The 17705-nt window shown below is 45.0% G+C and overlaps 1 protein-coding gene across 1 annotated transcript; it reads right to left on the minus strand.

The window, feature by feature from the left end:
• Nucleotides 1-3699: 3699 nt before the first annotated feature.
• Nucleotides 3700-13412, minus strand: tbc1d24 (TBC1 domain family, member 24). The gene is made up of 6 exons (XM_084485663.1): nt 12372-13412; nt 11094-11252; nt 9791-9854; nt 9447-9542; nt 7985-8234; nt 3700-6320 (listed from the first exon to the last, which is right to left on the minus strand). Exons 1-6 carry the CDS (start codon nt 13394-13396, stop codon nt 6163-6165), a joined length of 1752 nt encoding a protein of 583 aa, XP_084341789.1. The 5' UTR covers nt 13397-13412; the 3' UTR covers nt 3700-6162.
• Nucleotides 13413-17705: the final 4293 nt, after the last annotated feature.

Raw genomic sequence — 17705 nt, forward strand, 5'->3', positions numbered from 1 at the left:
TCAAGGTTTATTATAGATATATGCCTACATTGTTTCAGGCACTTCTAAATAAAATACATTGGTTCTAAAAAAAATAGCAAATAGTCTTTGCTGTTCTTCAACCAACCTTTTATTGATATTAATTTTTGTCTATTTTCAATGTATTGTTAAGCAGCTTTAATTGATTATTATTATTATTTTTTTTTTTACCAAGGTGCTATATAAATTCAGTTTGATTTGAACCAATCACGTCAGAGGCCCAGCTGTGGCCCATGCACTTGGATGGCGAGGATGTTATGAACAGGGATCTTTGGAAATTGAATTTGCTTCGTTCACAGGAGTAGCCTATATTCAAAATACTTAGGGGGCCTACGAAATCCATAGGAACCCTATTGTATTCGTTAGTATTATTGGAGTTGAAACTGCTGGCTACAGATTAATTGCTTTGTGTGCCAATTGGGTATAGGCCTATGAAATAACCTTCTCTTCCAACCTCGAGCTGTCTCAGTCCCTCGCCATATGTTGAGCCTATATGACAATTATTTAGTCACACAGTCTTTACGCATTGTTTGCCGACTCTTCAACACCGACACGACTGCTGGGAGAGCCTATGTAAAGGTGAAGCCATGGACTGAGAGGGCATCTTACGGCCTGGGGTGGGACAGAGGATGAATTGTGAATGAACAGCTTTGGAGTGGATTGAATCGTATATGGTATACTAAGGCTATTCCCCAGGGACTCAGAAGTGTGTGACTGTGATCCTCCAAAGCAATCCTCATCTGCACTTAAACTATGTATGGGTTTTCATTGCTCTTCTGGAAATGTGAATTCAGACATTCTACTCATTGAACTGTACTCATGTTTTAGTGCCTGCGCTGTCCAGTAAGGTCCTTTTGTTCTTCAACACTGAACACATTATTTTCTTTTTGCAATAGAGAATGTACTAAATACTATTGTGACACTGTTTTGACATAGAAGAACAGTGATGCATTGTTACATGACTAATCTCCTAATTGGTTTACATGTTGGAATAAAATAATGTGTTAGGACATTAAATTGTAAATACACAGATTCATACAGATGAGCTGAATAATTTCACCCGTTTGTAAACACAATTGAACAATGGAATTGAAATAAAGGGAAATTAAAGTACTAGGAATAAAATGTATGTGACTTGAAACAATTTAGTAAAAGTAGTCTCATGGAATTAAACAATAAGTCTGGCTGTTCAACCCTGCACACGGTTTGGGTGCTAGCACGGTTATATTTGTAACCTTAATCTTGAGTCATTTACTATGCATTTTTTCCAGTCAGGCAGCAGCTGGTTATGGACTTCAATGTTAGTCACGCTAAAATCAGTTTCCTGATGTCTCCACTGGTCCTATTTTCTGTCAAAGTCCAACAGCGATCAACTCATTGCGTATAAAAAAAAATCATTTGATTTCCCATTGTGTTTTGAACATAAATCATTCTTCAGCCAATAATAAGGAAACTCACTAAAAAATGTTTTGAGTAAACAACTACTGTGAAACATTATCACCTGCGAATTCCTAAAAATGATATGGACAAGTCTGCTTTAAATAATTTAAACTGGACTGATCTTTTGAGGGCATAGAGAATAGCTGGAACTTTTTTTAACCACTGTTAATAATAGAATAACATCTAGAAGCATGACAAATAGACCAAGACAAAAAATACTCCACCTTGGCTCAATGAGGTTCTCTGTAAACAGATGAAAGACAGAGATTCCTCACTAAAGACAGCACTTAAGTCAGGTCTTAGAAGTGACTGGTATAGCTATACATCCCTTCAAAATAGAGTAGTAAGAAACTTAAGGAAAGCCAAAGCTGATTTCTATATACAAGTAATTGATGATGCAAAGGGAAATGGGAAATTAATCTGGAAGAATCTCAATAAATGAATTGGAAGAGACATTCAGCATTGCACAAAGGCACTTGAACTGAAATTAAAAGGAATCTTACAGAGAAGATGACATTATAGCTAGCACTTATTTTTTTCTTTTTATCCAATCAGTTGAGGAACTGGCACATAATTGTACTATTAGTAATATAGTGAGCATTCCTATTGATCATGACAAACCCATTTTTCAAATTGAGGAAATTAGTGAACTAGAGGTAGAGAACACCATAAACTCCTTAAGAAACTCAAAAGCTAAAGATGCCTATGGCCTTGATTTAAAAAAATGTATAACTCCGCCGATTACCCACCTAATTAATTTATAAATGAAACAAGGCATTGTCCCAAGTTCCTGAAAAACAGCTGTGGTAACCCCCATCTACAAGGCCGGTGATAAAACACGGGTGGAGAACTACAGGCCCATTAGTATACTAATACCTGTGATCTCCAAGGCAGACGAGAAATGGGTGGCGAAGAAGCTGACCACTCATCTTAACAAAGGCCATACACCACTGCACCCAGTAATCACTCCACAGAAACAGCCAACTGCTTTTTAATTGAAAACATAAAAATGAAATTAGATAAAGGAGGCATAGAGGGTGCAGTATTTTTAGATTTAAAGAAAGCATTTGACACTGTCGATCCTGAAGTCCCTTTGTCAAAACGTTCTTATTTTAATTTCTCTGGGGATGCCAAGAAATGGATAAAAACATTTAACTGGCAGAAAACAAAATACACACATTAATAACACTCAGTCTACATACCTAAGCTGTAAAATAGGTGTCCCTCAAGGATGTATACTGGGCCCCCTTCTGTTCAGTCTTCACATTAATGATCTTCCTACAGTTTGTCCATCTGTACACATACAAATGTACGCAGATGACACTGTCCTCTATGTGCATGCAAAAAATAAACAAACAAATATCCAACTGGCTAACCAATTCATGCTTACATCTGAATATAAGCAAAACTGTTTGTATGTACTCTACAAGACAAACTACTGTGTCCCATGACCCTGATGTCATATTTAAGCAAGGCAAGGTCAGAGTGGTGCCTGACTTCAAATATTTGGGAATCATCCTAGACTCCCAACTCTCATTTCAAAAACATGCAAAAAAGGTTGCCAATACCATCAAATTTAACCTTACAAATTTTAGGCATATAAGACCAGATTTACCAATGAAGGCTGCAAAGCTCTTCTTACATGATCTTCACACATTTTATTTACTGTTTAACTAGCTGGTTAAAACTAATAAAACAACTTTGCTACCACTTGAGTCCCTCTATAAACAGGCATTAAAAACACTGGACCTTAAGGCCAACAGTTATCACCATTTCCTCATAGTGCAAAAGCATAATTTGTTTAGTTTTGAAAACTTTAGACATTTCTCTTCATGGGCTTGTTCCACCACCACTGCGCCAGTTCATAAGAGCAACCACCAGAGGAGACTGCACATACAGAAAATATATTTTTTATTTCTGTATTCATACTGTATTCATACTGTATCCTTACTGTGTGTTGCCATTAATATGTGGAGGGTGTAGTGTGAGGTATGCAATGTCAGCATCTGTTTGATGGTGTGTTTATATTGTTTTTTTAATTTCTGTTCTATATTTTATCAGTCATTGTATTTTAGGTTGCCTTTTGAGATCTGGTTAGGGACAACAGATGGAAATTAGCATTTGCAGCCAACTTATTTACAGCAAGAAACTTGTTTGTCAATCAATGAGCATTGTCCCTATCAACTAAATAAATAAATAAATAAAAATAAAATAAATAATTAAGGATCTCTCAGAAAAATCTCCAGTACCACTTTTATTTGGAAACAGCTCTGTACTGACAAGGTAAGGTTCTCAGTATTGACATATTCACTCCAAACACATAGATGTCATCATTATTAGTACATCCAACATTTATATTCATACTTTACCTCCTTGACTTAGCTGTAGCACAGAGGAAGCAGTTGGTGGCAGAGAGGTTCAAAGGTCAGGTCAACATATTGGTAGAGAAGTCTTCTACCAAACTGTGAAAGTGTTCCTGTCTCTCGTGGCTGAGACGGCGAGACAAAGTCCTCAACATCTACACAACAAACACTACCAGCAGGGATCAAGGACTTCAGATTTACTGGAGGGATAGTAGTAGGACTGCAGCACATTTACAATACATTGGTAGTTTGCGGATGACGGCGACATTCAAAAACCACACCATGGCCTGGGACTTCTGCAAAACATTTGGACGGATAGGTTCGCACGAGCAGAGAGAATGGAAGAGAAAGAGACAGAAATGTAGAGACTGAGAGCTAGATAGAGGGAGAAGGACAGAGAGGTTAGCAAGAGAGGCAGATAACAGATGGCTAGAGACAGATGTACAGTGCAATAGACAGAAAATACACCACGTTGGATTTGAAATACTGTGAAGTTATTCAAAATCGTACACTTCCAGTACAAAGTACACACATTTTTCAGCAAACCGCCCACACAACAACTAGACATTCCCCACAAACACTTCACAACCGGGAGCCCGGAACCCACATTTGCATATTCAATATGAACACAAAAACAAAGCACCAAATCCACTTCCAGGATCTCCCCAGAGAGACGGGTTCAGACACACACGTGGGCGTACACCTGATCCCTACTACTAGACCAGTCCCCTCTGGTCTCTCATTCCAACGGCTTAACCAACCACTAAGTAGCAGTATTAAGCCCAACACACACTGGCGCCGAAGCGGTGTGTCAAAAGAACGCTCCCATTATTTCCGACGTACTGGTTGTAGTCGGAAATAATCGCGTTATTTTTTGCATTCTTTAAGCGTTCTTTTTGACGCGCCGCTTCTGCGCCGGTGTGTGTTGGGCTTCAGCTGAACGCACACGTGATACCGCCCATGCATCACGCATCAACCTTGACGACCAACACATAGTTGGGGAAGTGATTGATGATTAAAGGGCCCCTTTATTACTAGGTGTGATGGTGAATAGCCATTAAAAGCCATTTCAATCTACCCTAAAGCAATAAGTGAGTGTCCACGCCGATGGATGATTGAGAGATCAGCCTACTACAGTCCACCGGGTAGGCTGGTCTCTATGGGTGGACACGCCAACTTATGTTCATGGTTGGGGAGTGTGTGGATGGCGGCTGGTTTTAGCAGCCTTTAGCAGGCTGCACACCTGAGAAATAATAAATGTGCACGGTCAAACCAGCATCACCACACACCCTCAACGATGGTTCATCTACTCGATTGCAGCTGGAAAACATAATTGTGGTAAAACCAATTTGCCTATTGCCTCAACCACCGCAGGTTAGGTACTGCAGAGGAAGTCGTGTGTCATGTGTTACAACCCATGTACGAAGCTTCAGCTAGCTTGGTGTTCCCTGCACAGAGCTCTAGTCTGGGTAGCTGGATAACCCAACATAATCAAATGAAAGCAGACCTCCTAGCCAACCTGGGTTCAACAGATCTCCTGTCATCACAGCAGACCAATCTGTCAGAACAGAGTCCTCACAACCATGCCCTTTCCATCAGACCTAGTACCCACCCAACCCCACTCTATAGGACCACCACACTTAGCTCCAGGATGGTAGCATTGGTTGATGACCTCAGTCAGGCTGCACATCCTTTCATTCTCCATCGTTATGTGAGCTCAGTGCTAATGCAGATCACATCCTGACACGAAACTCGAGAAACAGCAAATCAATAGTCGCTGAATAGTGGTATGTAGTTTTACGTAGTATTAGTATAGCACGTAGTTTTATGCAACTACATCAATACTTGTAAATGCCAATGCCATGACATCAAGACAATAACAATTTTAAAACATATATGGTTATACAAAAACATATCTTTTAAATTGTACCCGACGATAATAAATAAAAAACGCAATAGTAAACAATGTTTTAAAACGTATTTGGAGGGACGGATGTTGGTTTTCTAACTATGGTTTGGACTGTTTTTCCATGGACGTCTAGTTGTGAGTGAATACGTATAACACGTATTAAAGTACTTTAATGATTGGAATTGTATTTAAATGAAGACACATTGTTTGAATATATACGCATGAGCAGTAGGTATTTGTTGACTGTTGTGGAAAGCCCTCACCGTTATTTAATGTGTGTGTGTGTGTGTGTGTGTGTGTGTGTGTGTGTGTGTGTGTGTGTGTGTGTGTGTGTGTGTGTGTGTGTGTGTGTGTGTGTGTGTGTGTGTGTGTGTGTGTGTGTGCGCGTGCGTGCGTGCGTGCGTGTGTGCGTGTGTGCGTGTGTGCGTGTCTTCATTCGGGGGCCATGGTGTCCTGGAAGCCCCAGACCTCCAACAGAGCCACCTGGAAGCTCTCGGAGCACAGCGGGGGGTTGTCGAAGGTGGTGCAGCTGCCCGTGCGGCCGTGGTTCAGCTCAGAGTCGATGTAGAGCGCGTTGCCCTCGCCCCCTCCTGGACAGACAGACAGCACCACCACGTCGCACATCAGCAAAGCAACAACACTTAAATGCAACTAGCAGGTGGGCACTAGGGGTGGGAATCTCTTGGCCCCTCACAATTAGATTCCGAGGTCAACAATTCGATTATCGATGCATCTCAATGCATCTCGATTTATTCATTCATTTTTAATGTACATTTCCATGTGGGATTTTCAAAAATATATACAGTATATATACACATCTGACTTTGCTACTCAGAGTTTGCTAATCACTTCCTACTTGTGCGATGATCATTAGAGACAATCAACAGATGAATTACCTTATCTAATATTTTATATTAGATAAAGTCGGTTCTCTGCGCACAGAACCCGCAGGCAGAAAGGAGTTTTCTGTAGCGCTCTGCAGCAGGCTAACACATTTAATAAAAAAACATTATTATTATTTTCTTTTTAAAATTAAATTTGTATTTTCCCACCCCTAGTAGGCACCCCAGTTTATAGTAGAAGTTAATGTTAATAGTAGGAGTTATGGTTAATAGCACTAGTTAAAAGGATAATTTTCTTAACCCTATTTTGCCATAATTTTGAGTTCAAGTGACTAATGCTGACAGCTGTTTCACAATTTGAATAACATTTACACATTTAAATAACACGAAGCGACGCTTTCGGTCATCCAACACAACCAGCTCCTGCTGGCCACCTCTGTCTAACTCTCCCTCATGTTCACCCAGTCTCTCCTCTCCTTGACTTGGTAAGAAACAATAGCAGCCTGGCTCCGGTGAAAGGTGTAAAGTAAAGATTTGCCTCTCTCTTAAGGGATCCTTTCCATAAGGACACTTTATTTTCTTATTTTTGTCAGAGCATTTGACTTATTTATTGCTGTCCGGATGTAAATAAAAGTTCAACAAATATGACCAAAAGTGCTTCAAAAATAAATATTGTTAATAAACCTAGTTTAAAATGGGTATGCATCTAAATCTAAACTGTCAAGTCAAATTATGCTGCCGTGTCAAATCTTCCTTCCCTTCTTAGCTCAACATCCAGTCACACACGGTCATGTGACAATTTTTTCTACATATCACAACTTCTTGCTCTCCTCACGGAACACGGGGAACTCCAACCCTGTGTGGCAACTTTTGAACTTTTGAACTTTTGAGTATTCACAGTGAAAAGGGGTTCATTTTTCAATTTATGAACAAAACAAGTTTTAAAGGAGGATGCCTGAATAAGAAAATATCTCTTATAAATTGTTCCATCACAAAAAAAAAAGATCCATTCCCTATTAGACAGAGCACCAGTGCTTAATGCAATGTAGAACCATGATATGGAAACGATGACCACACCTTTCCACCAAAGTGTTCAATAGTTAACTCTCACACACACTTATCTACGCTACATTTAAACCTGCCAAGTACACGAATACAAGTATTGAACATATGTTGGCTAGTTACTTCTTACAAATTAAAATATTTTGTCCCACTCACCCACAACTATAATGGACTCTGTCCATTGCACTCAACCACTGTGCTGGACTGCTGTCTGATTGTCTGTCCATCCACTCACACAATACAATGGACTCTAGTATATCTGTCTGCACGTCCATCCCACTCACCCACTGCATTGGAGCGTAGTTTGGTCCGTTTGTTTATAATGTCTTCCAGTCTGTGCGGCCACTCACCAACTATGATGGAGTCAAAGCTCCCGGCCATGAACATGGACGTGTTCCGGGAGTTGAGGTTGAAGTGGCGAGCAGCCAGGAAGGGGGACAGCTCCCCCGCTGGTCTCTCCGGCTGTTGCAGGGAGCTGCTGCCATCTGAGCTCTGACCCCCGACCTCGTCAGACCCCTCCTGGCCGCCCGTCTTGACTGCGGAGGCCAGCTCAGGATGGCGGATCACCACCCACTCATAGCGCTCCATCTCAGGCTTCATCTGGGTGACAAGAGATTATACTGGTTACCATTCAACTGGGTTACATTACAAGAGATTATACTGGTTACCATTCAACTGGGTTACATTACAAGAGATTATACTGGTTACCATTCAACTGGGTTACATTACAAGAGATTATACTGGTTACCATTCAACTGGGTTACATTACAAGAGATTATACTGGTAACCCTTCATCTGGGTTACATAATTCAAGAGATTATGCTGGTAACTCTTCATGGCCGGCCTCATCTGTTTATCTTCATCTAATTGATAATGGTTGAGTAAATCTTAGCTGGGACCATGTCATTTATCACACTGGATAAGTGACTTCATCAGGGAATATATTAGATCAATTATTAGATAGATATAAATATATTAGATATATATATTTGGAAATTATGTTGGACTTGTTGTACTTTTTTGAGTAATTTTACAGAGACATTTATTGAAGACATTTTGTATATAAAATCACACATTTGTAACTTTTGTTGTCTACGACTTGAAATCAAAACAAAGGTACGTGAATTTATTTGATTCCCATTCTGCATCTTCTATCGTATTCTACCAGACCTCTAGTCGGAGAGCACGAGACCTTTCTGATTGGGAAAGGCTGAATACAGACGTTGTACTCACTGACTCATCTTCCTTTCCTATTTGTTTGGCTAGTATTCTGGTGAATGTTGGTAGTGCAAATACAGAGTTGTACACATGGGAAAAGTAAAAACTTCCATCATTGGAAATGGACAACACTGTCTAAAATGTAAACGTTTTGCAAATCCTCCAAAATGTAAGGTTAAATGTAAATTGACCACCTCAATATTTAAATTGTTTAGTGAATTTCTGTAGTGCGGCTCCATCTAGTGACAAGACTGAATAACTACGCCAACAATTTAGAAGCCAAGTTGTTCTTACTAACTAGTTACTACTTCATCTATGTCCCTTTATTCCAAAAGGAACTGACGCTGACGTCAGACTCAGGAGCAGGCAGGGGTAAAGGGCCTCTAGGTAGTATGTACATTGGGCTTTGAACCCAGAAAGCCCTGGCAGGAAGTCAGAAACACTCACCAATAGTCAGATATAGAGAGGCATCAGGCATCGCTTTGACCAATCAAAGATACGTCAACTTTTAACTCATAAGTAGCCGTGTGAGATTTAGAACTTTAATTAGACTTCACAGAGAGCCGCTGAGTGAGTGAGTGAAGTTCTACTGACCCTGAACACAAAGCACTCCCCCGTCCCGAAGAAGCTCAGCTTGTTCCCTCCTCTCTTACGCTCCTCCCAGTCTGTGGAGAGGAACGCCCCGCACACCTGCACACACACACACACACAATATAAACACACACACACACACACAAACAATATAAACACACACACACACACACACACACACACACACACACAATATACACACACACACACAAAAACAATACACACACACACACACACACACACACACACACACACACACACACACACACACACACACACACACACACACACACACACACACACACACACACACACACACACACACACACACACACACACACACACACCTCTCCGGCTGTGGTTCTGATGAGCAGCAGGGTGGGTTCGTAGCCCTCGCAGTGGGAGTAGAACCTAGAGGGACAATGCAGGGACAAGAACCTATCAGTGATTTGTCATGAAGTACAAATATTGCTTATATACCATTTTAAGCGTCAACAGACCCAGTTAACGTATCCCTATTTTTTTACAACGGGGGGGAATGAGATTTCAGAAGACCCATTAATGACATCACAACTGGGAATGGCTTTGGAATGGATGATGGACAGATCAGCAGCTGGAAAACCTTCACACACGTCTCTCCAGGTCCTTCTGGATTCTCCTTTAGCTCGCTCTCTTTCCAGAGGCTCAGAGGCTCATTGGACATTTGTAGAGGTTATGAATGTTACGATATAAAGAACACATGCTAAACAAGTTTAGAACAAGTTAAAACATGTGACTGTGCTGGTTATAACAGTACAATAAAATCATCTTTTCCCTTTGTCAGCCATTATGACACAGTTACGATAAAATTATTTTTACACAACATATACCAATCCAGTCAATGATTATTGAAAGGTGCACTTTGCTACCAGTATTCTCGGAAGGGGGGTGAATATTAACCCACTCTGACAGGGACTGTATACGCTGTTCAACAGCTCGTTGCCCGGTTGGGTCACATGACAGCAGACACTAAAAATGTCTCCTGCTCTTGACTGTAAATTCAGTTTACAGTCAGCTATGCTACACCGCGAACGTCACTGCGGTGGCCTGATCCTGCAGATTTGCTCTTTACAACATCCGCAGGATCCGGCCCTTCCTCACGAGGGAAGCAGCTTAGCTCCTAGTCCAAGCGCTCGTCGTCTCCCTCCTAGACTACTGCAACTCCTGGCTGGACCCCCTGCCTCCACGACCAAACCTTTGCAGCGTATCCAGAAAGCTGCAGCGCGCCTCGTGTTCAACCTGCCAAAATTCTCCCATGTGACCCCCCTTTACCGGGACCTCCATTGGCTCCCTGTAGTAGCTCGCATCAGATTCACGTCAATGGAACCGCCCCGACAGCCCAGCCCACCGTGAGCGCGCCGCTCAAGTACCTCGCCGTCGGTAAGAGCAACCAAAGGTCGAACAACCAGGTCACAACTTTTCAAATGCTAGAACGAGCTTCCTGCCGATGTCAGGACTGCAGAGTCGCTCACCAGCTTCAGCAAAAGAGACTCAAAACTCTTGTTCAGAGTTCACCCAGACTCTGCATAGCCTCCTCCTTACCCCCGCCGCTCCTTCTCCTCCCTTACTCTCCTGAAACAGGAGAGTGGGGGGGGGGGGGGGGGTACGTACCGGTTGAGGCTGCAGCCGTGCGTGGCGGTGGTGAAGACGAGTTGAGGTTGGCACAGGGCGAAGCGCTCAGGGATCCACGCCCAGACATCACGCATCTCCTTGGCACTGACGATCTCAGAGGAGAAGGTGTCGGGGTTCAGGGACAGCTGCACGTTACGCCTGGAGGGGGGAGAGGAGAGGAGCGAGAGAGGAAGAGAGGGAAGAAGAGAGTGAAGGGGGAAAGGCAGAAGATATATGGACGGTGCAATATGCAAAGGAGGAGGGAGAGGGAAAGAGAGGCAATGATTATAATGGATCTTTTGGCCGGACGAGGACATGCAGCTCTGCCTGAGCAACGCGTCGCCCTGTCTGCAGAGATTATCTTCACGTCATCTCTGATTGGTCGGGAACAAACATAGTGTTTGTTTGTTTTCGACAGCGAGACACGAGAATAAATTGAATGCTCTTGGCAAAATCAAATGAATGTGTTTCAGTTGGCCGGGACGCTAATCAGCAGTGCATTTCAATGACTTTTTCACACAGATATCTTACTTTAACATATTTTCAATGCAGCAGACATTGCTCATCCTTTATGTACAATCCGTTCTGAAACATTATCCCCCCCACCCCCCCCCCTTTACACTTTAAGGCAGGCAGTTCAGCAAAGATGCAGGTCACGCACTGACGAGTGTCAGTGCGTGTAACGTGTGTTTTCAGCATGAATCTACATCTACGTCTACTCACAAACAAGAGGAGGGCTTGAGGCACAACAGACGGAGAGTGAGAGGGGAAGAGGAGCTTGAGCAGAGATAAGGAAGAGGAAAGGAGAGGGGAGGAGAGGAGAGAAGAGGAGATGGGAAGCGGTAGAAGATAACCCACCTGGCTCTGTGGGAGCAGAGAGCGAGGAGGCGTGAACACAAGATGGAGGATGGAAGAATATGCATGGTGGAATAAAACAGAAAAATAACTAACGTTTGCAAACGGGAAATATTAGTGTAAAGCAACAGACAAATGAAATGGCAAACAGAGCAAAAGAAAGAGAGAAAATAGTCCATTGGACTAAAAATTAATTGAGAGGGCAGATGGCAGCCTGGTATCAGCTTGGGAGGCTAGAAAGTGAACTTCCATAACCCCAAATGGCGCCCACATTTATAGACATCTACTGAAGAATTAAGAAGGCATCTATTCAAAGATCAATCTCAAGATGTTAAGGACTAATGTGAGTTTGACTGGTTGAGTGGCAGCGCGTTGTCAGAGCCGATGAGCGCTCCCGGGCCCCCCGGCGGCCCGCTGGCGTACCGCTTCTGCTTGACGGTGATGCCCTTCTGCTGCAGCGACCTCTCGTTGGCCGCCTGCAGCAGGGCGATCTCCTTGCGGCTGAACAGGCGGATGGAGAAGGCCTTCTCCAGCAGCTTCTCCGGCGTCACCGCCGCGCCGATGTTCCTCACGAAGGCCTGGATGTCCTCCCTCACCGCCGAGGACTCCTGCTGCTGCTGCTGCGCCGCCGCCGCCGCCGGCTGCGCCCCGCCCCCCGCCGCCGCCGCCGCCGCCGCCGCCGCCGCCGCCCCGGCCTTGTGCTTGCGATAGAACTTGAGGAGCGCCAGCGCCACGCGGTACAGCACCTTGTAGCCCTCCACCAGGAACACGTCCAGCACGCGGGCCGCGTGGCCGAACGGCAGGTCGCCCAGCACCCAGCTCTGCCAGTCGCCGTACACCTCGGGCGCGTCGCGCGCCGCGCCCACCACCAGCTTGTGCGCGGCGGGGCAGTGCTTGTTGGCCAGGTCGCCGAAGGTCATGCAGGACGAGCGGTGGGCCAGGTAGGTCTGGTCCAGCAGCCGCCGGCCCGGCTCGTTGCACGCCAGCAGGCGGCTGGTCAGCTCGAAGCACGCCGCCTCGTCGGCGCTGAAGTGCAGCAGCAGCGCCGCCACGGCGGGCAGCGCCGGGCAGTGCGAGATGTCGGGGAACTGGCCCGCCACGCAGGAGAGCACGCGGTGCACCGACGCCACCGCCTCGGCCCGCAGGGCGTAGCGCGGCACGGGGCTGTCGTCCACAAACTCGGGCAGGGGGAAGGCGGAGGCGGGCTTGTGGGCGGCGCCGGCCATGAGGTCGCGGTAGACGGCGGCGTCGGGCGTGACGGCGCGGCAGGGGACGGCGCCGATGAGGTGGCGGTAGGCCTGGCAGTGCAGGGCGTGGCTGCGGGACCACTGGCCCTGCCGCGCCTGCTGCTTCAGGTCCCTCAGGTCCAGCTTGGCGGGCGCGCCGGTCTCGGGGGTCACGCCCAGCAGGGCCCAGTCCACGAAGGGGCCGCGGTCCTCCTCAGACATGGTGAGGGGAGCGGGGGGGGGGGTAGCTGGAGACGGGGGGAGATAGGATCAACAGATTGGTTTATTAGTTTCACGAGAGTATCCAAATTCTTTGGTGCCACAAAACTTGGATCATCAGGTAGACTCAAATAAATGTTCTTTGTAAAAAAAACAATGACAATGTCAGCCAGAAACGCCACAAATCTTAGTGGAAGCAAACCAACTGTCTTTTCACCAAATGGGAGCTTTATGCAAGCTTGCGTTATTGTGTTGCGTGTTATGCGCCATAACACCAACAGCAGATTGGTTATCCAAATAACAAAAGACTTGCGTTACAGTGCGCTCGCAAAGGTCCTAGCTCATTGTCTCATTGGTGGGCCAAATTCTCTGGGCGGGCCAAGCTGAGAAAGGGGAGGTAACCTGGCCCCATATGACGACATATGGGGCCAGATCCCAAATCGACACGTTTGAGCTTTCATTTTTTCAAAGGCTGAGCAAGATACCTACTGCTTGTTTTACACCTAATGCAATTTTAGCTACTGGGGGACCATAGGCAGGCTAGGGGAACTCATATTAATGTTAGAAAACCTCATAAAGTGAACATTTCATGCCATGGGACCTTTAATCTATCAACCTATAGTTGCTCCGATTCCTTCTACCTTTCTGACAGTACAGCTTGCACACACACACAAATAGATTACATATAAATAGATGTTTAAATCCCAGCTGAGGCAGCCACTTTACTTGCTCTTTAAGGCAAAACAAATCTGCTGAGTCTAAAAATGTTTTTTTTGGGTTCAAGCCGTTTCACAAAGCGTAGGAAAGGAAAAATGCAAATGTATCAAATAACCGAAAACAATGGCCCAGGCCTAGTTGGAAATCATTTAGGTCTTCTGTCCTTGAGTACAGCTGAGTCTGACATGGCACACTCATACCAGGTATGGGTACACACAGAAGTTAAAGAAAACAGACAAATGCTCTTGCATTGCCCATTTGGGATAACAGGGTCTTCTGTAAGATCATATGGATGTGAATTGGATTAGGTTGGGGGTGCTTTAGTGTTGGCCTGAGACCTACCGTTGGCTGGGCTGAGGGGGGGGGGGGGGGGGGGGGTCAGACTGGCCCTTCGGTCCTTCAGTGAGTAGATGACCTGGCTACTGGTACTAGCCTCCCATGCTGCTGGCTAGAAGCAAGAGCAAAAAAAACATTACACCATGGATCACTGGATGGTGGTTGTCAACCACATGGCTGAATGCGCTTCGCACGGTCTGTTCGCATCATGGAGTTACTCAAGTTAACCCACTTTTGTCCTGCCCTATTTTGACGCGTCGCGGCATGCGTCGACCATCCACTAAAAGTACATTTGCAGCGTCTGTTTGGGCGGTACGGTCACGGCTCCCCTGGCACACGGACACATATACAGTAGGTCCTAATCCTGCTACGCTAGAGGAAGAAGCTAAGGGTTAACAAGCAAAAGTCAAAGCCTTGTTGACCTCCATCTGTGTGTGTGTGTGTGTGTGTGTGTTTTATTGCCCTCTACAACTGACAAGTTTATTGGCAAGAATTCTAAGAAAAGTGACAGGAAATGGAGATGAAGACATTCCTTTTGGAACTACAAATAGTCAAAGAATAATTTGGCAGATAGCATACCAGTTTTATAAACTGTGGCATCCATTTTCAATGGGTGGGGACATGTGACCAGACGACGAGATAAGACGACCTTTTGTGCAGAGAGATGCCTCACGTGTTCTCAGGTTATGGAGGCTGGGAGGATGCTGAATTGGTTCCCAAGCTCTAGATGAAAATATTTGTGGAGGAACGTGGTCCTTTAGCAGGACCACCCTTACCCTGACTGTAACCACACCAAACCAAACCCATACCCTAACCACACCAAACCCTTAATCTGACCGTAACCAAACCCTTACCCTGACTGTAACAACACCCTTACCCTGACTGTAACCACTACCTTACTCTGACTGTAACCACACCAAACTAAACCCATACCCTAACCACACCAAACCCTTACCCTGACTGTAACAACACCCTTACCCTGACTGTAACCACTACCTTACTCTGACTGTAACCACACCAAACCCTTACCCTGACAGTAACCACACCACAACCTAACCTAGCCATATCTAACATATACTGGAACGCAACAATAACCATCTTCTATAACTTTACCATCTATGATCCAATACCCAAACTTAACCATTTTTAACATAGTTGCCCAATTTAACCATATCTTACCAAATGCAGGTACATAAGCATTGAAGAAACGTCATACCTGTAATTCATAGTTCACTTACCTTATCCTAAACATTTCGAAGACATCATACGTTAATTTCCCCCCCCAAAGTCACATGATAGACTCTGTGCGGACCAACATGATTAAACCAGTTCCCCAGAACCTGCCGACCAAACCTCCCTTTTCCTCCGCCAGCGAAAAACTACAAGGAGGCAGCGCAGTTTGCTTGAGTCGCAGCAACACCCCCTAAACATAGCTCACGACCCGCACACCCCTTAGCACAGCTTACGACCCGTCCCGCACACACCCCAAACACAGCTCATGACCCTAAACACAGGGTTCTTTAAAATCGATCTGTTCAGAATACACATTAACCACACTGCCACCAAAACACAGTTTGAACTGCATTTGCACAACATGTTTAAGTGGCACACTGGTATTGGACAAGCATTGGTCACACACACACACACACACACACACACACACACACACACACACACACACACACACACACACACACACACACACACACACACACACTTATGTGACAAGCAGTGGTCACACACTGCAAAGGCTGCACACACACACACACACACACACACTGCAAAGGCTATACACACACACACACACACACACACACAGCAAAGGCTACACACACACACACACACACACACACACACACACACACACACACACACACACACACACACACACACACTGCAAAGGCTATACACACACACACACACACACACACACACACACACACTGCAAAGGCTATACACACACACACACACACACACACACACACACACACACACACACACACACACACACACACAGCAAAGGCTATACACATACACACACACACACACACACACACACACACACACACACACACACACACACACACACACACACACACTTATGTGACAAGCAGTGGTCACACACTGCAAAGGCTGCACACACACACACACACACACACACTGCAAAGGCTATACACACACACACACACACACACACACAGCAAAGGCTACACACACACACACACACACACACACACACACACACACACACACACACACACACACACACACACACACACACACACTGCAAAGGCTATACACACACACACACACACACACACACACACACACACTGCAAAGGCTATACACACACACACACACACACACACACACACACACACACACACACACACACACACACACACACACAGCAAAGGCTATACACACACACACACACACACACACACACACACACACACACACACACACACACACACACACACACACACACACACACACACACACACACACACACACACACACAGCTTGAATGGTTAGCCTGCTTTCAATGTGACGTTATTCTTTGAGAGTAAACCATCCCGAAATAATTACGGTAGCCATTTAAATCACTTCAAACCGCAAACACAATGCAAACACAATGCAAATACATGCACAGAGCGGATTAAGAGGTTCCTCAGGCTAACTCCGCTAGCAGGCTAGCAGCTGTCAATGCATGTTTTCCTCTGTGCAGTTGTACGGTCTGTCCCGCATTTTTTAATTTGCACGTTAATCTGCAGCACTGCATCTTACAATGCACAAACACACACACACAAACATCCACACACCCACACACACACACACACACATCCAAAATAACGTCATACAATACCTGTGGGGTAATTCAGCTGCTACCTGAAGAGACGAGACGAGAGGCGTCTTGTGAGGAAACGCTCATGGCTGGGGTTCGCTCACGCATGCGCATTCTCTCTGTGCCATACGACACACCCTCTGCGCTTCAACGATAGAGCTGGTAGAAATGAGGCTGGAGAAATATATTTTCTAAAACATTATTTCCTCCCGACTCATTCCTCCTCCTTTTGCTCCATATCCAAACGGTCAACAAACTTCAAGAACGCCCGGCTTTGTCCTTAACTCAAAGCAGCCTCCAAAACACAGCGCTCCAACTCATGACATTCATTAAACCAATCTAATTTAGAGCTATTATCAGTCTCCAACATGTCCCCGTCTCAAATGTTTTTATTCCCTATTCGTGTTTGTT

This window comes from Micromesistius poutassou (genome assembly GCF_964030765.1).
Source record: "Micromesistius poutassou genome assembly, chromosome: 21".
Classification (NCBI taxonomy): Eukaryota; Metazoa; Chordata; class Actinopteri; order Gadiformes; family Gadidae; genus Micromesistius; species Micromesistius poutassou.

Excerpts from the sequence above, each read along its gene's own strand:
- tbc1d24 (XM_084485663.1), bottom strand. The coding sequence starts at position 13,396 with ATGTCTGAGGAGGACCGCGGCCCCTTCGTGGACTGGGCCCTGCTGGGC. Across the intron at positions 11,253-12,371 it reads ATCACCGTCAAGCAGAAGCG|GCGTAACGTGCAGCTGTCCC; the intron begins GTACGCCAGCGG and ends TCCCCCCTCCAG. Across the intron at positions 6,321-7,984 it reads CTTTGACTCCATCATAGTTG|GAGGGGGCGAGGGCAACGCG; the intron begins GTGAGTGGCCGC and ends CTGTCTGTCCAG.